At 39.4% G+C, this 23484-nt stretch overlaps 1 protein-coding gene across 1 annotated transcript in view; it reads right to left on the bottom strand.

Moving 5' to 3' along the window:
• The window catches only part of osbpl3b (oxysterol binding protein-like 3b), a 61962-nt gene that overhangs the window by 17114 nt on the left and 21364 nt on the right, over positions 1-23484 (bottom strand). The window contains exons 7-10 of the mRNA XM_048608608.1: positions 22094-22172; positions 14522-14666; positions 11576-11720; positions 2845-2971 (exon numbers count right to left, since the gene is read on the bottom strand). Coding sequence (XP_048464565.1) covers positions 2845-2971; positions 11576-11720; positions 14522-14666; positions 22094-22172 — 496 coding nt within the window. The remainder of the gene's footprint in view (positions 1-2844; positions 2972-11575; positions 11721-14521; positions 14667-22093; positions 22173-23484) is intronic.

Consider the following 23484-nt stretch of genomic DNA (forward strand, 5'->3'; position numbering starts at 1 on the left):
ACTACTACTAAAGAGGCACTTTCTCTGCTCGAACCTTTCATTGTAACACCTACCAACATGGCATATCTCAATAATTAATCTGAGAAGAACAAATTCTTTAAATTCAATGTAAAAAATCCAGTTGGACACAATCATGCTACTTGTCTTTCACGAATAGAATGGTAGCTGTTATGTGTAATATTTCAGACTGTAGGAGTCCTGGTAATTGTGGGATGACGCAAGGCACACACCCAAGTGCAAATAAAATGGATTCGTAATGATTAATCACAGAGGAATGTGTATTTGGGTGTGTGTATTATCAATGTTTGCAGCATAAACAAAATGTACATTTTTTTGATGGAACTGTTTATATGTGGTTGCTGAAGTAACAATTTGTTTCCACAATGTCATGTTGTATACAACACATGCACAAGGGGATGTTCAAACAAATACCACCAGATTATTCAACTGTTCTGAATCGGTCACCTAGTGACTCAGCACTTGAGCAAATATGCATGAATCAGAAAGCCAGAATGGACCAGTTCTGACTAATCTGCTTTTTTGTTTAAAGAAAAGGTTATGATTAAGGTAATAAGGGAGTGCTTATTAGTGTTATCCATTTGAACTTCCAAAAGGTATCTAATAAAGTTGACAGATTAAAAGAAAAATGCTCTGAACGGGAGATAGCGTTTAAAGTACGACTGGAAATTAGATAAAAGGTAGGAGCCACATCATAGGAATAAAGGGTATGAATGCAGTTCAACTGATGGGCAGGCCAAGTGATCCTAAGGATGTTATTTGTCTCAATTTTTCACTAATTAATGACTGATGAAAGAATAGAGTTGAACATCCAAGTTTGTAGATGATCCCAATTCTGAGAGAGAGTAGGAGTGGATGCAGGTACGGTTACAACATTTAGAAAAACATTTGGATAAGTACGTAAATAGGGAAGGTTTGGAGAGATAAAGTTGCCTTTTCTCTATGGTTGGATCTCTCATGATTTTGAATACCTTCATTAAATCTCCTCTTAACGTTTTCAACTCAAAGAACAACCACCTCAAACCCGCCAATCTATCCAACTAACTCAAATCTCTGTAACCATTCTCTTGTATTTTTTTCTGTAGCTCAACTAAGGCCATTCCATCTTTACTAAAGTATGGTGCCCAGAGCTGAACATAGAAACCCATTGTAAAACAGCTTTGAAAGCGCAAGAAATGAACTTGCAAATACAGTAATGCTGGTAAATCTTTGGGGAACATGTTACGAAAATTATGGGCCTTTGAAACCCTCTGGATTCGGTTGTTGACTTGCTCGCCGAGCTGGCTGGTTGTAGTACAGATGTTTTGTCACCATGCGAGGTAACATCGTCAGTGTGGCCTCTGATGAAGTGATGTAGTTCTAGTCCGCTTAGTATTTATATGACCTGGTTTGTTGAGGTGTTTTGTGTCATTTTTGGTTCTTTTTGCAAGGGTTTGAATATGGGGTCTGAGTCCACGTTTATTGATAGCATTACAGATGGAGAACCAGGCCTCTAGGAATTTCCGTGCGTGTCTATGGTTGGCTTGAGCTAGGACCATCACATCGTCCCAATTAACTTGATGGCCTTCACGTATGAGTCAACTGAAATGAGCGAAAGTTGGTAGTGTCATTTTGCTGCTAGTGTTTTGCTAGAGTTCACGTAGAGTCAGGGGAGAATGAATGGCGAACGGGGAATTTCAAACCACAGTATACAGGAAGGCAACCCACACTGACCAAATCCTTAATTTCCACAGCAATCACCCCAATGTTCACAAACAAAGCTGTGTTAGGACACTATTCAAACTGGCCACAACCCACTGCAACACACCCAAACTTCGCAAGAAGGAGGAAGAGCACCTGTACAAGGTTTTCGCTGTCAATGGATACCCCACCAACTTCATTTGCAGAAGCCTACTAGATAGACAACACCAAGAGGACACAATGCGACTTACTACACTGGCCACAGTACCGTATGTCAAGAACATACTGGAACTGACAACGAGACTCCTACGACCACTAGGAAACAAGACAGCACACAAACCCACAGCCACACTACGACAAACACTCTCAAGGACCAAAGACCCCATATCCATGACAGGCAGGACCCAACAGAGTATACAAAATACTGTGCAAGGACTGCCAAAAATATCACATCGGCCAGACAGGAAGGAAACTAGCCATCAGGATACACAAAATATTAGCCAGCAGCAAAACGACACAAAGAACTTTCTCTCCTTTCAGTACACTCAGACAATGAAGGCCATCAATTTAACTGGGACAACATGACCATCCTAGCTCAAGCCACCCACAGACACGCACCGGAATTCCTACAGGCCGGGTTCCCCACCCGTAATGCTATCAATAAACATGTGAAATTAGACCCCAGATACAAACCCTTGCAAAAAAGAACTGGAAATGACACAAAACACCTCAACAAACTGGGTCATATGAATACTAAGCGGAGTAGAACTGTGATAACAAGGTGTAGAGCTGGATGAATACAGCAGGCCAAGCAGCATCAGAGGAGCAGGAAGGCTGACGTTTCGGACCTAGACCCTTCTTTTGCTTCATTGGAGGCTGCACTGATGATGTTACCACGCATGGTGATGAAACATCTGAACTCCAACCAGCCAGCTTGGTGAGCAAGTCAACAATCTCACCCACAAGCCGAACTACAAATCTTCGCAAGAACCTTAAACTCTTTGGATTTATTAACAAAGAAGGGCTGACTGGTCTACTTCAACAGTAACTTCTTGCAATTCGGTGTCTTGTGCTCTTTATTGTGAAGGTAGAATTGGGAAAGTAACAAGGCCAACTGAGGTGTTGCATTCATTAAAAAAAAAATACCTTTGATCAGGTCTAAATCTTGTATCAGTGCGTGGTAGATATAACTTTTCATCAGGTTCCATTTCATTCAATCCTAGTGCGTATTTGGTAAGACCGTAGTACTGCTCAAAGTCTTTTGGCATGGCATCTACAAAGATGATTAAATACATAAATCATAGGAACATGCAACACACAAATGTCAAACCAAAATGGAGTATCACATCAACAACTGCACAAATTACAATAACATAAATCAATCATTTGCAGAAAATTAAAGGGAAAATTCTCAGAAAATCCATTTGAACTTGATAGAGAAGACCGTGCAATTACATTTTAAATGGCAAATCTGAGTCTTTTCCAATTTTAAATAAGTATGAATAGAAGCTTTGCTTAGTGAAGTTGTTGATTCCATACATTACCCTAGCCAAATAGTTTACTCAACACAGATTAAGTTGAATTTTCATTATTCTTTCATAAGGTGTGGGTATCACTGGCAAGATCAGCATTTATTGCCCATCCTTTGTAGCCCTTGAACTGAGTGGCTTACTCAGGTATTTCAGAGGGCAGTTAAGGGTCAACCACATTGCTGTGGGTCTGGAGTCACACAGTCTGAAGTCATGTAGGCCTAATAAAGAAAGGACGGCAGATTTCCTTCCCAAAAGGATATTAGACACTTGAAGGCAGCTGCATTGTCAACAGCAATGAAATGAGCTTTCAACTCCAGAATTATTAATTGAATTCAAATACTACTAGCTACAATGGTGGGATTTGAACCCATGTTCCTGGACTTTTAGCCTGAGCCTCTTAATTACTAGTCTAGTGAAATTACTGATTCATCCTGTGAACAGTGCATTTTTCACTTGTAGAAATCTTTCACACTTGCCATTAAATTATCAAAGAAAAAATGCCTGTAATCAAAAAGATTCAACAAACACTTGATTTCAAAAGAAACTGTGGGCATTAACTCAACAAATTTAGCATTTTGTCAAAAAAACTAAAGAGTGATTTGAGTACATTTTGAGTTTTGATATCTACTTAAACACTTTACAAGTGTTTGTAGTCTGTATAATCATCTTGTCTGGAAAGAGCAATCCTGCTAATGGCAACCCTCCCAATGGAGTCTTTGGTAGAAATGCAGGGAGTTGGCTCTCAAAGCTCAGTTTCCAAAAACAGGCTTAGTCACACCAACAGCACATTTATAAATTTGCACTTTCAAGTGCCAGTACAATTGCTGTTTCCTATGTATGAGAACATAGATATTAGAATGCAAAGGGTGAGAGACCTTGACAAAGCTCATATCTGAACCTCAGTAATTTAAAAGAACTATGCCAAATGTTCTGCTCACTTACCAATCAATAAGCTAATCCATCCCTTTACTTAGTTATGAGAAGATTATTAAAATATATAAATTGGCAAAAAGTACAGTTAATATCAACCAATGACTCTGCACCCCATGTGCTCTGGATACTAGAGATTTGCTGTTCCATTGCTCCTACAGTATGGAGCCTGAACTTAGTTGACACAAGAAGCCAGTTTCAAAAGTTTAGATGAATAAAACCAAAGATCATACATTCAGCTAATAAGCCAAATGCAATTTGATACAAAACAATGCTAACTATCCTTTCTTACTGCAATTTAAAAGATTAAAGATGGAAACTGAGCAGAAGGATTTTTAAACACTGCAGCATCTTCTCACAACTCAACAAGTGGTCCCATAATGACATATAATGTGTATCAATTTTTTTTACAGGCCGTGACCGTCAGAAAAAAAGGTGCTGTTTTAAAAAAAGACGCCGCTCTTCTTAGCTTCACATTCAGAAACTGTGAAATCAAACCCCCCAGAGTCCTGAATACATGTGCGATATGTGGAGCAGAGATGACAACTTGCCAAATTTAGCACAAAAATACAAAACACTTTATTTAAAAATCAGATGCCCTTGTTTTCTCCAGGTTTCTCAGTTTTGACAGAAATGTATTGAAAAACCTTGCTGTGGGTTTACCTCCGACATCATTAAAGACAGAAGAGGCTTCCAATGCAGAATCACCTTTGGCACAAGAATAATGCTGTAGAACAGAGCTTCCTAAAGGGTGGTTGAGATCCCAAGAGGGATCATGAGCTAACACTTTCTGATTATCAGCCTCAAGGCAAAAACGGTTAATCTCCTTTGCCTGCTCTTATAGGACTCCTTGCATCCACCCCAAAAACCACTCACAGGAGGGGAAGATGGTTGTGATTGTTGGGGGTCAGTCATTTCAACTCCAGGACATCTCTGCAGGAATTCCTCAGGGTAGTGTCCTCGACCCAACCACCTTCAGCTGGTTCATCAATGACCTTCCCTCCAGAAGGTCAGAAGTGGGGATGTTCACAGATGATTGCGCAATGTTCAGCCTCACACATGACTCCTCAGATACTAAAGTGGTCCATGTTCAAATACAACAAGATCTAGACAATATCGAGGCTTTGGCTGAAGAGTGGCTAGTAATATTAGCACCACATAAATGCCAGGCAATGATCATCTCCAATCTAACCTTTGACATGCAATGGCACTACCATCACTCAAACCCCAACTACCAACATCCTGGGGGTTACCACTGACTAGAAACCCAACTGGATTTGCCATATAAACAGTGGTTACAAGAGCAGGTCAGAGGCTAGGAATTCTGCAGTGAGTAACTCACCTCCTGACTTCCCAAAGCCTGTCCAGCATCTACAAGTAACAAGTCAGGTGTGTGATGGAATATTCCCCACTTGCCTGGATGGGTGCAGCTTCAACAACACTCAAGATGCTTGACACTATCCAGGACAAAGTAACACGCTTGACTGGCACCACGTCCACTTTCTTGACCAAAGTTCAGTAGCAGCAGTGCGTGCCATCTACAAGATGCACTGCAGAAATTTGCCAAAGATCCTTAAACAGTAGCTTCCAAACCCAAACCACTTTCATCTAGAAGCACAAGGGTCCCAAACACATGGGAACACCACCATCAGCGAGTTCACCTTCAAGATACTCATCACCCGGACTTGGAAGTATATCTCCATTCAGTGTGTTAAAATTCTGGAATTCCCCATAACAGCACAGTGGGTCTACCTACAGCACATGGACTACAGCAGTTCAAAAAAGCAACTCACCACCACCTTCTAAGGGCAACTAGAGACAGGCAATAAATGTTGGCCAGCCAGAGACACCCATATCCCATGACTGAACAAAAAAAGCATTGTAATCTAAGTTCACTGTAGGGTCTTGTAAAAAGATAGCTGGCCTGGTGAAATAACAATATTGCAATGCATAAGCTCACTGAGTAACAAGTGAACAATCATTCAATTTATTTTGAGGTGACCTATCATCTAGGCAATCAATGTGATTTGTGTACCATTAAATTATTGTTATGAAAATATATAAATGTTCACTGATACCTAAAAATGCTCATCTCATTCCATTCACTCACTGGTTTTGTAGTAATGTGACAGGTTATAGATAATCTAACCATGATCATGTGTACACATTTTAACTGAGAATTTGAAATAGTCAGCAATTCAAATTAAGCAATCTGACAGAGGAAACGTGTGAAATCAGTGTTTTAAAAACAATAAATCAGATGGTTTTAAAATAAGTAATGTTAAATCAAGAGTAGACTGCAGGTATCATGTACAAATTTAATTTTACAGACTCAGTTCCAAAAGGTGGAATTTTGGTTGTTCAAAATTAAATGCGAAGTGAGGAATAAAAGTGGCAGATACTTCCACTCAGGGTCCAGTTGGCTTTTCTTGTGCAAATATGTTCTTCTCAGCTCCATATATATGCAATAATTGGTAAACCGCCAAATAATATGAGCAGACATTCAGGATCTCTGTTCCCAGCCAGGACTTTCTGGGCACTATCTTTAAAAGACTTCCAGACAGTGTGATACTCTCTACAATCCAGTAACATCCTTAACCTCTGCTCATCATCTTCACCCTCCCTGAAGATGTCAGAGACCAGGCAAAAAGTGGAGCCACACTTTAACAATGTAGCTCTAGATATTGTCCTTAAAACTGCCCAGGAGTGAAGGGAAATTCTTTTTCCTAGGAATCGTAACAGGAGGCCAACGAAACTGATGAAAGCAGCCTGAGCACAGGTGGCAGCACCTATTCATGGCTCCTGTGCCACAAGAGGATGAATGATCTGCTCTGCTCTGCCAAGGTATGTACCACTATCTACTCAATGCTTTATGCCCCTCTAAGTGCAAATTAACATTGTAAGGTTGTTACTGCAGAGGACTGACACTATCAAATGTCTCATTTGCAAACTTCATTGCAGCTACCAATGTACTCGCACCATTATGGTATTACCTCTCTCACATCCGCCAAGGTTAACACTTAAACCACTAAAAGGAGTTACAACACTCAGCAGCTCTCACATCATCAGCTCACTGACTTTTTTCCACATGTAGGAGAATGTTCATATCTGGTAACTTTTCACTAAAAGTTTGTATGAAGAGAAAACACAACCAGAAAACACTGCTTTAGTATGAACAGATCACAGATTTCACAGGCACAGACATCATAAAATGGTTCGTTGTTTTTGCCGACACCTTCATTCAGAACCCTTAACATTCAACTTTTGCATAACATATTGCTCCAACCGGTTATTCTCTCAGACCACCACAGATCTGGAAACTGACAACTCTATCCATATCTCTCAATGCGGGCATAGTGCACACGTACCCATGCTAATATCGCTTAATGCTTCTCTCCTTTAGCAGAAGAATGTGCACAATAAGCACAAAGATGACCAGACCCCATGGTCCATGAGTAATGTTGCCTCTCAGTTGCACACATGCACAATGATCACTGTATGTGCCCCAGACCTTGAACAACACCTCTGAGGAAGAACAGTCTCAAGCAACAGAGGATGCGGCATTAACCCTCTCTTCCCCACTCTCTACCAGCACAATGCTGGGCAAGTCACCTACAGTAAGGTCAGAGTCACATTCCAGTGAGTGTAATACTGAGAAGCACAAAGAACAAGGAGGAAAAGAAAGTCAAGATCTCAGACACTTGAAGGACTGCTAGAAAACAGGCTCCTGTGCAGTCCAATACAAGTGGCCTCTGGACTCAGCTAATAATGAGCTGATGGAGATTTATAGACAAGTAGAGAAACATCTCGCAGAGATGCCAGAGACAACACACAGACTAGGATGAAGTACTGTCTGATGCTGTGGTTCCAGCAAGTGGGTGGCTGTCTCCACCGAATGGGTAGTTGTTACCATGGAAAGCCAGGTCTAGCCGAACAATCAGTATCTGCTGGGTAAATGCAGGAACCTTCACTCCATCGCTCAAGCTATGGATGCAATAATTCACTCTCTAGGTGAGAGAGAGCTGGGGGACCTTGATCTCCCTTCAGCAGCTCTATCCTTTTAACAGGTGACAAAGGTTTGGCACTGCAGACTTAAAAGGAAAAGGTACAACATACAGGCACACAGAGATGATTATCTCAGGACATCCTAGAGGTGCTTAGCCATATCCTCTTCCCGGGACACAGCACCTCCATCAGGTCAGACAGATGGGCTAGTGACTGTGCCTGGCCAGCAGATCCGAACCATTTGAACTCCAGACTACCAGAACAGGCTCACCAAAGTCATCTAAGGAAGCAGATTTCCTCAAGCACTGCTACTACTGCTGTCGTCAAGATGGCACCAGGGATGTACCAGTAGGAAAAGATTAAACAACACTGAAGTCACTTTGAACACATGGGCGTCAACATTCTGTCAGACTTGACACAAATATTGCACTTTGAAAGAGACCACCGGACTGTTGTACAATCAGTTAAGGCTTCTGACTTTTTCTGACATTTTCCTTGCAGATTACTTTGATTACTCATGCGCACGCTCTCACACATATCCTTTGGAGCTGTGCAAAGAGGACTCAGAGTTATCTGCTGCACTCTAGAAGGAAAATAACCTCTGGAAAACAGGAACTTAATACAGATGTTTGAGTTTTGGGTATTAAATTGATATAGTTTAGGCCCTCTTTATTTCTGTAATGGAAGAATGTCCCTTGCAAAATGAAGTTTGAATCACGTAAATGCGGCTTCCATGTGATCATTCCTAACTTCACCCTGGTACTCTGGCCTATAAACTGATAAGGGCATTATTTGTGCCGGGAAACAAATCAACTTACAATTAATGACAACAAAGTATCTTAACATTTTGAAGGTAAAAAGCGAGCATTCCCTTTACTGTAGGAATACCTCTGCGCCATAACTGGTGCTTATTTCTAAATGCACATTGATGCTAATACAAAGTTGTTCATCCTCAAATTGAGATACTATCAGGGTCTCTCAGGTCTGTCTGCTTCATTGATATACTGCCTTGGCTTCCTCAGCATTTTCATCATCATTGGTTCCTTCAACATCTTAATCAAATGTCCCTTCTTCTAAGTTCTTACTCCATTGCAGAGCTGGGCTAGCAGGTTATTGAAAACAATCACTATTCTGGAAATCCTGTCTGGTGAATGATCTTTGAGTGGTTCTTCTGTTGCCTGGACATCGTCTGTAGACTCTTCAATGATGTCTCTAGAGGATGCATGGGCAACATTGTACTGATACTCAGTTTCAATCCAAAGCTTAAACACTGGAGTTATTAGCCATGTCTTCTAGGGGTACCAAAAAGACAGTTCTAGTGAAAATGAGGGAAGTGAGCATTTGAGGCACCTGGGAGCTGTGCAAAATTTAAACATCATGGATAGCATCCAGGATAGTGGGCATACTCCCACATGAACTGTTGCCTAGCTGGACAGTCAAGGGGGTGAACCTAATGATACATTTTTGCATTCTCACAATTTGATTCGGATTCAGTATCAATTTTGTTTTAGCAGACTTTGTGGCTCCTATAAACCAGACAGAATTTTCAATAACACACACAAAGATAAGAAACTAGGGGTTAAGTAACTTGGGAGAAGCAATCAAAAATCCACTTCAGTATTGATCAATCTCCAGGGACAATGATGATGCAAGTCTAAAATCAAAAAATTGTTTACTTAACACTCTCAAAGCATTACTGAGTAAAATAGCTCACGATTCTGCTTTATACTAGTAAAGGGTTGAAATGTGCTTCAGGCCCGTCAATTGATATAATAAAAATTACTCAGATTTTCTGAAGTAAATGGATCTCCAATTAAGATGCAGACATTCACAAAATGAAGTCCTCTGTACCATTCACATCAGTTGTAGGCAAATACAGACTGTCATGCACAAAAAAAGCCTACACAGACTTCTTTCCTGAGCTGCTATGGAAACTGAAGTCCTTGAGGTACATGTAGCTGTAAAAACGACCTGGCCACCTGCTACATTTCTTGCAATTATAAACAAACAATTATCTTTATTAACCAAACAACTAAGTTAAATATATCAATCCAACGTGCACTTATAAATATTAGAAGCATTCAGGTACTAGGTAATATACAGTAGATTTAGAAATACCTATCAAATATCCACAATAACTGATAAAACTAACTGATGGAAACTATTAAGCATCAACTTAGAATATTTAGAATCCTTCCAAGCTATGTCAAAGGGTATCATTTCAACATCCATACATCATTCTCACTTGAACATGTGGCAAAAACATTGCCAAATAAGACACTAATCATTAATTCTTCAGATCTTTAGAGGTTTAGATCAATGTCCAGGTTATTCCCTGGTGTTTTTTTTTTTAATTGCAGAGAAGGGGGAAACTCAGCTGGCAGTACATACAGTTCTATCAAAACGCAATGCTCTAAGCTGCCATTGCAGCCATAAGCACATATCTTCAGCTGAAATTTCACTGAGGAACTGTGGATCTACCAGAGGTCAGTGGATCTCGTGTTTTATCCTGAACAAACATCCTTTTCAACTTGCTCTCTTACCTTCAAAGATTTGTGCATATATACCTGCACAGTTCTAAGCTTTACATTTCCTTTAAGATGGATTTTTTTTTTAGTACTGTCTCTTCCTGTTTTGTACAAAACTATACCACTTTGCACTTCACCGCATTAAATTTCAGTTTTCCTATTTCTGGCCAACCTGTATAATCCTGACACAAAAGCAAAACACACATGTCAAAAATCTGAAAATAAAACCAATGCTGCAAATATCAGTAAATAAGGAAAGCAGTATCTATGGACAGAAAGAGTTAATGGATGGTATGTTTATCCTTCTTTAGCAGCATGCTTGGAGTTGGGGAACACATTTAGTTGGTGGAAGAGTAAGCAGCGCCTGTTTTCCACACTCCACCCCAATTAGATTGCTGGCAGGAAGGCTCATACATGACCTTGTCACCTGACTGCCAATTGAAGCCCTTAATTGAACAATTACTGACCTACAAAAAGGCACTCAGTGTCAGATCGAGAGACTCAATATGGACACAGAGAGACTGATGATTACAGCTGGCTGGTAAGACATCTGTCATCCGCGCAAGGCTCTGTTCAATGCTGCAAGTGATTCAATATTTCATCAAACATGTTTCGATTGTCTAAACTTGAAACTTCAACACTGTTTTTCTCCACAAGGATGTCTGACTTGCTGATCGTTGCCAGTATGTAAAATTCTGAATTTAAAATTTGCTACCAAGGACCACAGTCCTTTCTTTGAAAAGCACAGAATAAAAAGTTACCTTATTTCAAAAACAATGCCACAAAGTGTCGAACTTCATAAAACTTCGTAAAATACTAAATGGTTTTGCAGTGAACTTAGTTAGTTCAATGATAAAAGTTGTTTAACACGAAGTCACTTACTTGGTCTCCAGATGCAGGTTGCCGATGGGGGTGTTCCACAATATATACCTTCATGCCATCTCCCAAACAGTCGATTTACTACTTTTCCCCTTTCATCCATTACTGTCCCTTCAACCTCATTAACATTTGAATTCCAATATTTTGCCTAAAATATCAACAATAACTTGTAAACTGCAAGAAAGCCCTTCAACACAGAATAATGAGAAATCCACCAATAAGCATTCAAGTACTAAGAATAGCAGTGAGTGTTAAAAGTGGATCTTTCATGAAGCGGAAATTTTACAAGCGAAATAACATTAACAGTTCTTACATTAATCCTAAATTTAATAACACATCAACTTCAATTTAACCGATACATATCAAAGCAGATACATCAAGGTCACAATCCACTGCTCTGTGACTGACAACCTGACATTTTGTCTTGGAAAATTTAGGCCTGAATTTTGTAAGCATGGAGAGGATCTCTGGCTTAGCAAAAAATGGCAACTGAGCCCTGAATCTCAAAGTCTTGTCCTCTGTGCACCACGCAACATTTCCAACAAAGACGGAATGTGGGCAGGTTGTGCTCTGCTCAATTGTGGTTCGGGGGATACAGATGCATTCAAACCTTAGATGACTTTTTAGATGGTCAGACCTATTAGAAGATGATCTAAAGCTGACAGTGTTCTTTAGAGTATACCCTATTGGGGAAATCCAGAGCAAGATTGGGACAGGTCAAGTACCCTTTGGGATCATGAAAAGCAGACACGAATGTCTATTTTAAAAAAGCGGATAAACACAATTAAACAATCAAGCTGTCGAGGTATTTAAATTTTTTGGTATTTAAATTTTGTAAAAATGCAAAACTAAAATCAGTATTTTCCATTTCATGCTGTCTCTTGACACAAACCTGAGGGTTATTACAGGATTTGTACTGCTTAACTGATTTCGCACCTATCATAGTGGGGTGCCCATCAATTCCTAATTTGACTGACAGTTTTGACTACTCATTAAAATCTTTAACGCGGGATTGTGTATCCAAGTGCTTATTTTTCAAGGAATTAAGTAGTTAAAGGAAATTAAATCAATTGAATGAGTTTTTCTTAATCAATTAGCATATTATTTTTAAACTAAGAACTTCATTTCATCTCAGCATTAGTTCAGATTTCTGGTTATACTAGACACCCGGTGGGTTAGCCTGGAGGATGCAATGGCAAAGGCATGTGGTTAGATAGCGTGGGTTGGCAGAGCGGTTATAAAAAGGCATGTGGCTGGTTCAGGGTATATAGGTCAGGGAACTATTGAGAGGTGGGGAGGTATGAAACTTTTGGTTGGCATGGATTGGACATGAGGAGAGCAAGTGTTGGAATGAGAGGATATGAATGGTGAGTGCTAGTGGAATTTTTGTTTTATTGTTCTTTTTTGTAAAGCTGGGATAAAGTGATGGAGTGCCATCACTGTTATTTCAGACAATCCACTTCTACAACTGGCAACCCACAGGCTGCTTTAATATCACTCCTGGGCAACAAGCCCCAACTCCCATTATCACTCACATCATCATCTTGTCACCCCCTGAAAAATCTGATTATCTGAGGCAATTATTCCTAAATCAGCTTTGCAGAGTCAAGCAAACTTCAGGCCTTAATCTCAATCATTCCAATTACTTTGAGGTAATTGTTTTAGAGGTCTTGTCTTCAATCGTCCTGCAAATCTGTTCTAGTCATACTAAGTTAACACAAAATAGCAGAATCGTGTGGTTATTGTGGAGATCTTTGATTGTTGTTTTAATAGTTTTTATTAAATTTAAAGTCAATTTTTTTCATTTTTTTCTGCTTAATAGCTGAAAGATACATACTATACTAGAATTCCTGGATGATCTGCACTTTATCATCGAACGCCTGCTTTGCAGATAGAGGCCATTTGGCACATCAAGTTTGCACTAACCGTCCAAACAGCATTCCACCTAGACCCCCTTCCCCCACCCTATCCGTGTAACCCCATATTTACCATGACTAATCTACCTAGCCAGCACATCCCTTGACACTAAAGGGCAATTTAGCACGGCCAATCCAACTAACCTGCACATCTTTGGGCTGTGGGACGAACCAGAGCACCTGGCGGAAACCCACGCGGACACAGGGGGAATGTGCAAACTCCAGACAGCCACCAAAGTCTGAAACCGAACCCACATCCCTACTGCTGAGAGGTAGTAGTGCTAAGCACTGTGCCACCGTGCTGCCCTTTATCCCGAGCACTTTCTTTCAAGCAAAATTCTGAACATTCTGAAATCCAGAATCACTAGTGGTTTGAGAATGAGGTAGCAAACAACCTAAATCTTCTTGATATGGTGGCATTTTCTTTAATATCCTCAGGAAATATAGGTGCAATGATGTTTGGGCAGGCATTGTACATTTCAGATTCATTGCCTGTGCACAAAATGAGATTAGACCTGTTGCGTTGCCTTTTTTAAAAAAAAACTGTGGAAATGAATAATAATGATGTTTACAAAAAACTAAGACTTAACCTGGTCTTAAAAGTCCTTGACAGTGGGCCGTAAGCAAGGAAGGTTACATGACTAAAACTACTACACACACAGTGGAAAGTTCAAGGCAGCCAAGTGATTCTTCTCCTTCAGAATTTCTAATTTGCTTCGAGGTTATTCAATGAGGAATGATTCTCATAGCAGCACACAGTTCCCTCACAAAAAAGCTGCACAATTTTAAAATTCATCTTAAGCTAACAAGGTGGTTGCTTGAAAAAGTAGGCCAATGCCAGCTAAGTGGTTAGTAACAACTAAATATAGATTTGACCCAGTAAATTCTCTTGGCTGATATTTCACATTTTTGTTAGATGTGATGCAGGCATAATTTTTAAAACATATAAGATGACCTGTAGAAATATTAAACTGTTTACATAAAACATCAGCTTGCCTCCTTTCAATTCTTTAAGGAAAGAAATCTTTCATACCTTCACAAATGTCAACTTGCATTGGCAAATGCTGCTATTCGTATTTTTAATGAGAATGTCTCCATAATGCTCTATCCATCTCTGTCCACTCAAAATATTGTGTACACAAGAGGTTACTTTACTCCATTCATAATGATCTCCATACCTGAGAAGCAAACAATTTGTTTTTTTCTTTTGCAGACATACAGAAATAAATAGATTTACTCCATATCAGCTTGCTTATGTAAAATTATTGAATCCATTCATTATTGCATTTTGAGAATTGTGAGAAAAGTGAAAATAGCCCCAAGTTATTTAAGATAAATTTGAGAACACCACTGCAAAAATCAAGGCCATGTTTTTATTTGCACAGAATCTGTGAAAGTCATGCTGTTCCAAAGGATTCTTTGTCCCCCCTGATAATCATCTAAACTCTAGTCTTTCTAGCTTCTATCTGATGCTGACTTTTAACTCCAAGGGACAATGTTGCTGTTTGCCACTGGAATTCTTGATCTGACAGCAGTCATGAGATATCATGAATTTCCACCCATTATATGTCATGATGGTTGGTCATCAGCAGATAGATGACAGTAGTGGCAGAAAGGATTAAATTCATAGTACTGATTTCATAAACTGCATGTAGAAGAAGCAGAAGTGCATACGTGAAGGACAAGGACAAGAGTGGCTCTGGGCTCTTTAAACAAAAACAGTAAACAAACTTATCAATATTGATACAAATCTGCAGTTGCTCACAATAAATATAGTCCAGCTATTGTAATTGAACAGATAGCATCAGTGCTGGCACAACAGACCAGAAGACCACCTTCTGGGCTGGAATTCAATGATTTGTCAAGTTTCCCTGCAACTGTTATTGAAATTTCCCAGTGGGGAAATCCAAGTACACTAGCAGAACCTGGACAGAAAAATCAGTGTAGGTTCGAAGAATAGTTATTTATTTAAATTTAGAGGAACTTTTTAAACTAAGCAATTTTACAGAAAAAAAACCTTGTCCAACAGGTTATAACATCCATTAACAGTCTTGAACAAGGCCAATAATTTTAACAAAAATACTGATGGAATGGCAAGATTTGATCACAAAAACAACAGGTTAATCCCAAAATCAGATGCAAAATGAATAGAATTTCACTTAAACAGCAGCCCTGTTCATCAGATGGGGATTAAAGATCAGTGCATTTCTGTTCAATTCCAAGTGTTTTAAAAATTAACACTTCACTTCTGGACCTATCTGTGTTTCCAGATAAGTTTCTTTGTATGAATTACATTTACAGATTACTAAGTGCTCACTTTCTGCTGGCTATAATTATTTTCATAACCTCAAACAAATTGAAAGGAAACTGCCTATCCAAATCTGGTAGGGTCCTTATTCAGTATGCTTGACCAAAGCTCATGACATCATTGAACCTGTGACCTGACCAGGGAATCTGCAGGACCACAAGAAATCGGACCAGGCTGGGACCACTTCGCCCACTTGACTGCCCCAAGAACCCTCACTCCCCAAATTCCCTGGCATCACTCTCATCCAAATGCTGGTTGGTAGCCAATAGCCACAAAACTATCCAGAAGCTGACAGCCATGCTTAGCAAAATGTGATTTAACTGCCAGTTAAATTTGCCACAGATTCTCAAGCCTGCTGCAACGTAGAAAAGCAAATGAAACCAGAAGTCTTGCACCAGGAACCCACTGGCTGCTAATTTTTCTCCTTTTGGTTTGCTGCTTGCATCTGTGCTCAATTCTAAGTTATTCTAACACAGTGGTTGTTACTGAAACATTCATCCAAAGGCCTGGAGCAATAATTACAATTTGAACACAGTTTTAAAAGATCTTGAAATAATCAGTAATTTGACAGGAAAGCCTTCTGACTGTTGCAAACATAACTGCTTCAACTTGAGAATGAAACCTATCATCCTGGACCTGTGTGAGGTTCTAGTCCAACACCAATGCATATGGCATGTAATTTCCCTTTCACGTAGCCAAGCAAACCCCTCAGTTATATCAATCACTGGTCTACTGAAAGAGTACATTCACCATACAGGCTACAGTTGTCAACAAATTGGCTCACCAAGCAATCTTCATTTGTACCCAACCATAGGGGATAAATAGCAGTCTTATTAGTAACTCATACAAGCTGAGAATTAATTTTTAAAAATTCTGATTTAAATTATGTTTTAGCACTGTTCTGGGCCTGGAAGGTGCTATCGAAGGGGCTTTGGAGAGTTGTAGCAGTGCATCTCCTGGGTGGTATACACTGCTGACACTATGCTGCTCGTGAAGTTCACAGGCCGATGTTACGCAGAATGCTGCTTTGTCCTGGACCATGTCAAGCCTACATTGTTTGAGTTGCATCCAATCAGGCAAGTGGAGAGTATTCCATTACACTCCTGACTTGTGCCTTCTGGATGGTGGACAGGCTTTGGAAAGTCAAGAGGCGAGTTATCCTCTGCTGAATTCCTTCCAGTCTTTGACCTGTTTTGTAGCCACTGCATTTATGTAGCTAGTCCAGTTAAAGTTCTCATTAATGGCAGCTTCTAAAATGTCACTGATGAGGAATGAGATGATAATGCCATTGATTGCCTAGGGGAAGTAGTTATATTCGCTCGTGTTTGAAATGAAAATTGCTTGGAACTTGTATGGCATAAATTTACTTGCTGCTCGTCAGACCAAGACTAAATGTTGTCCAGTTCTTGCAGTATAAAGATATGAACTGTTTCAGTATCTGAAGAGTTGCAAAATTGCTTGAAGGTCGTGCAATCATCAGAAAAATCTGCACTTCTAATGTTCGCATGGATGCAACTTCATTGAGGAAGCAGCTCAAGATGAATTGACCCAGGATATCATCAAGGAACTTGAGCTCAATGTCCTGGAATGGAGATGTTTGCACCCCAGCTACTAAAACCATCTTCCTTTGTTCTAGGTACGACTCCAATCAGTGGAGAGTTTCTTTCCTGAACCCTACTGACACAATTTTGCTATGGCTCCTTGCTGCCTCACTCTAGGGGAGGCACTCTTCCCTCAGCTCGGGAATTCAGTTCTTTTGTCCACATTTGGACCAAGTCAATAGTGAGGCCTGGATTGCGGAGACCCTGCTGGAAATGTGCATCAGTGAGCAAGTTATTGCTGAGCAAGTGTTAATTGATGTCAGTATGATGTCCCTTTTTATCATTTTGCTGATGATTGAAAGTAGATTGTTTTGGTGGTTTTGTGGAGCGCAATGGAAAACAAATGGAAAATTTCAACAGGTCTGCATCTATGGAGAAAGGTAAGGATTTATGTTTTGAGTCCAAAAATGACTCTTCTTCAGAATTGAAAGGAGTTGGAAAATGGTGGTTATGATGATATTGTCAGAGGGAGAAGAAGAAATGATTAGAATAGATTGTGAGGGTGCTCACAGCAAAAGACAAAAGGGTTGCTAATGCTGAAAGTCAGATAGAACCACAAGCAAATATGTGAAAAGGTTCACTCTGATGAGCAGAGGGGTGGAGTGGTGGTGATGGTGGTGAGGGGGAGGGAAAATAGTGTTCATGCTTTGAACTTGTGGAACTTGATGTTGAGTTCAAAAAGCTGTTAAGTGCTAAGTAGAAAATGAGGCGTTGCTCCTCTGGCTTTCATTGTGCTTTGCCGGATCTCTGTAGTAGGCCCAGGGTGGAAGTATTAGCACGGAAGCATGGTGATAGTTTGAAATGGCAAGCAAGTGGAAGGTCAGGGTCAGTCCTACAAAGTGATGGTGTTCTGCAAAGTGTCTGCATTTAGTTTCGGCAATGTAAAGACCACCGCATTATTAGCAGTAAATACAGTAGGCCAGATTGAAAGTAGTAGAAGTAAAACTCTACTTCACCTGGAAGTGGTGTTTGGACCCTTGGAGAGTGAATCGGGAATAGGTGAATCACTAAGCGCTATACCTTCCACGACTGTATGGGAAGATGCCATGGGGGATTGAGGACAGTGGACCTAGTTGTCACAGTGGGACCAGTCTCTGCAAAATACCGACAGTCGAGGGCAAAGAAGGGGTGTATGATGGTGGCATTCTGCTGGAGGCAGAGGGAGTGATAAATGATGTTCTTTTGAACATGGAGATTGATGGGCTGGAAAGTATGGATGGAAACGGGAACTATGTGATTGTTCTGGGACGGAGGAGAAGGGATAAGTGCATAAGTGTGGGAAGTGTGGGAGATAGTTCGGACATGGTTGAGGGCCTTGTTAACTACGGGGTGGTGGTGGTGTTTGGAATTCTTCAGTTGAATGAAAAAGGCGGTCATGTCAGTGGAAGTTGGCACCTTTGGAACAGATATGACAGAGACACAGAAATTGTGAGAATGGAATGGAGTCCTTGTAGGCAAGTAGGGTAAATGGATGTGCACCCTAGTTGGGCTTGTAATGAAGATTAGCAGGCAGCCTAACCCCATAAATGGAAATGTATAAGTCAAGGGTGGAGAAGGGAGAGATTTTGAGATGGACCAAGTGAAAGTGAAAGAAGAATGAAAACTGGGAGCAAAAGTGACGATTTTTTTTCCTATTCTGGATGAAAGCAGGAAGCAACAACACTGATTACATCATTGATGTTATTAGAGAAAGAGGTGTGGGTGGGTGGATATTCCACAAATCCCACAAACAAACAGGCATAACCGAAACTCATGTGGACACCAAGAGCAACATCTCTAACTTGGAGAAAGTGAGAGGAGTTGAAGTTGACATTGTTCAAAGCAAGAACGAGCTCAGCCGAGTGAAGGGGGTTAATGGTGGATGGACTGTTCATGCCTCTTTTCATGGAAGCAGAGAACCTTCAGGCCATCTTCATAGGGATTGGATTGCACATCCACGGCGACTACGGTCAGAAAACAGGAAATTATGGAATTGGCAATAAAACATTGATTTTAGTGGAAAGACTGAACAAAGGGGGATGAATAGAGTCAGGATAGGAAGAAATAAGTACAGTGAAGCAGTACAGACTGAAGTGATGGGTCTGCCAAGGCAGTTCTTTTTGTGAATTTTGGGAAGGAAGTAGAAGTAGGCTGCTCACAATGTTGTCTCCTCTGTATTGGAAATGAAGCGCAGAGTGGGTGACCGCTTTGCAGAACACCCAAGTTCTGTTCGCAAAAAAGACGCTGAGCTTCCAGCTGCTTGCCACTTTCAACATGCTGCTGTGTTCTTTGGCCAACATCTCTGACTCAGGCTTGTTGCAGTGCTCCAGCGAAGCTCAGTCCAAGCTGGAAGAACAGCATCGCATTTTCCATTTGGGAATGCTGCTGCTTTCTGGACTCAATGAGTTCAACAATTTTCAGGCTTGAGCACCTTTCTCCATGCTTCTTCCCACCCCCCACACATCAGGTCTTGTCATCACATGAGCTTCTACCACACAAAACCCACTGTCAGCTACTAACAATTAGCAGCTATTCATTTTCCTAGGCTGGTCTTTATCCATTCTTTTGTCCGTCCAACTGTATTTTTCTCTCTTTGGGCTCCATCTCCAACTATTTTTTTTCCCTTCTCCTTTCCCCACCTATCTTCAGTATAAAAACCATCCTTTTCCTAGCTACCATCAGTTCTGAAGAAGGGTCACTCGACCCAAATTTTAACTCTGATTTCTCTCCTCAGATGGTGCTGAGCTTTTTCAGCAATTTCTGTTTTTGTTTCTTAATCAATCAATCAGATTGAAGAACAATTAATGGGCAATGCAGAGTTTGAACAAGTAATATCAGTTTAAATGGTGCATTCAACGTAAAATCAGGTCTAAGTCTCAAAATGAAGAGAATGAAAGTTTTGATTAACAGAGATAAAATAGACAGAAAGGAAAAGCGAACACACACATACACATTTTACATAAAATCAATTCTACAAATGTTAACTTCATTTGTAAATTAACTTTCAGTGCCAAAAAGTTTGTTAGACAGTAATTTAGACTCACCATGTTGGCAAAGGATCAAATATACCGGAATAGACAAGCCTCAATGTTTTGTGGCAGATTCAGTCTATATCCATGGTATCAGGACAGTGACTCTACACCACTTAGTCTACTTGAATGAGAGCCAGTTCTTGAGATACTGTACTGAAAACGAAAAAAATGCTAGAGATCACAGCGGGTCAGGCAGCATCCATGGAGAGAAAGCAAGCTAATGTTTCAAGTGTAGATGACTTTTCATTAGAGCTTGCTTTCTCTCCATGGATGCTGCCTGACCTGCTATGATCTCTAGCATTTTTTGTTTTCAGTACAGATTCCAGCATCCGCAGTAATGTTCTCCCACTTGATGCTGTGTTTGCGGAGTTTACAGAAGAACAGTGCATCTCTTACAGCATCTTGGGTCTTCTAAACATTGTAGCATTTGCTGCTAAACGTAGGTTTAACATGGCTTAACATTGTTAGCCTCCCATTATCTTTAATGGAAAGAATTTGGCCAAAACTGTTTGACCTCTTTTAAATGGAAGTAGATATTTCATTATTCAATTAACCTCATGCAAATGTGCAAAATTAGATTTTAAATGAAAGAATACAGTTCTTTGTTGATACGCAAATAACTCATACAGTTGAAGTGCCTTAGGATATGCGTCGAGATTAAAGGATATGTTGAATATGAATTTGTGCAGACAGTAAATAATATTTCACCATTCTGTGCATCATTGCACAAAATAAAACGTTTTATAAAGATGCAGTTATTCAAACATATACTAAGAAATTATTCCTTAGTATCTGCTGAAAATGTTCCAAACCATCACATTAACTGCATCAGTAAGATGCTGATACAACATTAGTAGGTAAACAGTGAGTAATCAGGAGATGAAGTAAATGATGCATCAGCCCACTGCAAATTTCATAAGCATGTGCAAAGTGGGTGTAATGTGGCAAAGAACCTAAATTATATAAAATTGAATTCTTGACCAATAATACTATAATTCATTATACAGCAAAGTGAACAAAAGAATGAGCTTTAGTTAGCTTTAAAAATGCAACAAATGGAACTTGTTTGATAGAATTCTTCCCATAAAGTAAATTGAATATACATCAAAAATACAGATTAATGATGACTTCATCATCCACCTTACTAATAATTAAGCTTTAGTTATTAGACAGGTCTAGACAGATTTTCTAGGTTTTGAATAAAACAGAAAACATCTTGAATTTTGTGCAAGAGGCAGTTACAGAAATCGCTACAGAGATAAATTACGCAGGTAACATGATGGGTTAAGAAATAAATGGAAGGAAAATCTTTTTCCAAAGTTGCTGAAAAAAGATAAATCCTTAAATTTTTAGGTGCCATTCTAAGAATTTGAGAAGCCTCTCTGTTCTTTCACATTTAATACAACCTTGAAACTAACGTACACTCATTATAAAATGTGAAAGTTTGGTGGATCAACTTAGATCAATCATATATAATTATGTATCAAGTTAGTCCTTCTAACTGGACAGAAAGTTAAATGAAAAACCTGGCATTCAACAGGATTGTTAGACAGTAATGGGTAGAAAGAAAACATAAGAGCTTTCTTGGAATACATCATATTAGCTTTATCAATCTGAATTTCAAATCCATATAAACTTGCTTAATTATTTTTCTGCAGCAGGATTCATTCTCCAATAGTACTTACGTTGGTAGAGTTACATGAATTGTACCAACAGGAACAATCTCCATTGATTTACCCCAGAACTTGTTCTTCCACCTCACGTCTAAAACGAGAGTTTGAAAAACTCCATAAATATAAAATGACACTTACAGACTGATCAGAAATTATTTTATACTTACATAATAATCTTATATTGAATTAAAGCTTATTAATTAGTAATTTATTGTTTTAATTTAGCTACTTATCCATTCTCTTCTTAACATGTAATATTTTTAGCTGCAAGTATTCTGCTTAATTGGAGAATATGCACGTCCAAAAAAAGTCCTAATTCATTTCTGCTTTCTGACCAATTCACTTCTTACTGTGGTTCAAGGAATCTCTTCCTGTTCAATTCATTGTCAGTAATGTTCCAGATAGTATTGTAAGGCATCATAGGATACATTCCTATGACATGAACAATCCAAATATTTTACAGATCATATGTGTTCATTGAACACAGCACAGCAGATCATTCAGTTCATTGTAATTGGCATTCTGAAAGAGCTATCCAATTCATTTTATATCCCACATTCCTATAGCTCCTCTACCTACACTCCATCAATGCAAATTCTGTACCAGAAAGAGGAGTGAGTTCATCACAACAACTAAAAAAAAATCAGTAACTATTGAAAAAGAAGAAAAATATATTAATAGAATAGGGAATAAGTAGAGGGATGGAACTAAGCAGATAACTCTTCCAGAGAACCAGTTTAGGAGCCATGAGTTAAATAGCCACATTCAGTGCTGCAAAATGATCTGGTGCTTTTTGTAAAATCCCATTTTAAAAATTATTATGGACTTTTAATTAATCGGAAACAGATGGGGCAACATTCAAGTAACCCTTTGCCTAAAAATAAATTCTCATTTCCACTTTCTTCTTTTGGTTAGCTAATATTGAATGCTGCAATCCATTGAAAAGTCTTAGAATTAAGCAACTTATCTTAAAAATGTATTAATTCGATATCAGATGTAATTATTGGCACTGGTCATAGAACAGGCAGCTTTTCTAAATTTGCAACATAGATCTGTTGATTTGTTGCTGTGTATGGCACATGCCCAGTAATTTCTTGTTTTGGAAATGTAATCCTTGCTCAGATTTCCGAGGGGAGAATGGAGGATATAAAACCGAGAAATATGCATGTACCAAAACAGAAGATCAAATAAAGTGAATTGGTGAACTGAATCGGTAATTAAAAGCATTAAGCAAAATGGAAACATTGAGGTCAATATGGTAAGCAATGGAGCAAGACAGGAAGGAAATACTACTCACATCATGGTGAAAGGAAAGGGAACTCAAACAATTGAAAGGTTTAAAATTGGCAAAAGAGGAGTTAGATTAGCCTAACTGCAGTTAAAACTGATAAGACTCCAGAAGC

This window comes from Rhincodon typus, chromosome 2, assembly GCF_021869965.1.
Source record: "Rhincodon typus isolate 14 chromosome 2, sRhiTyp1.1, whole genome shotgun sequence".
In the NCBI taxonomy this organism is placed as follows: Eukaryota; Metazoa; Chordata; class Chondrichthyes; order Orectolobiformes; family Rhincodontidae; genus Rhincodon; species Rhincodon typus.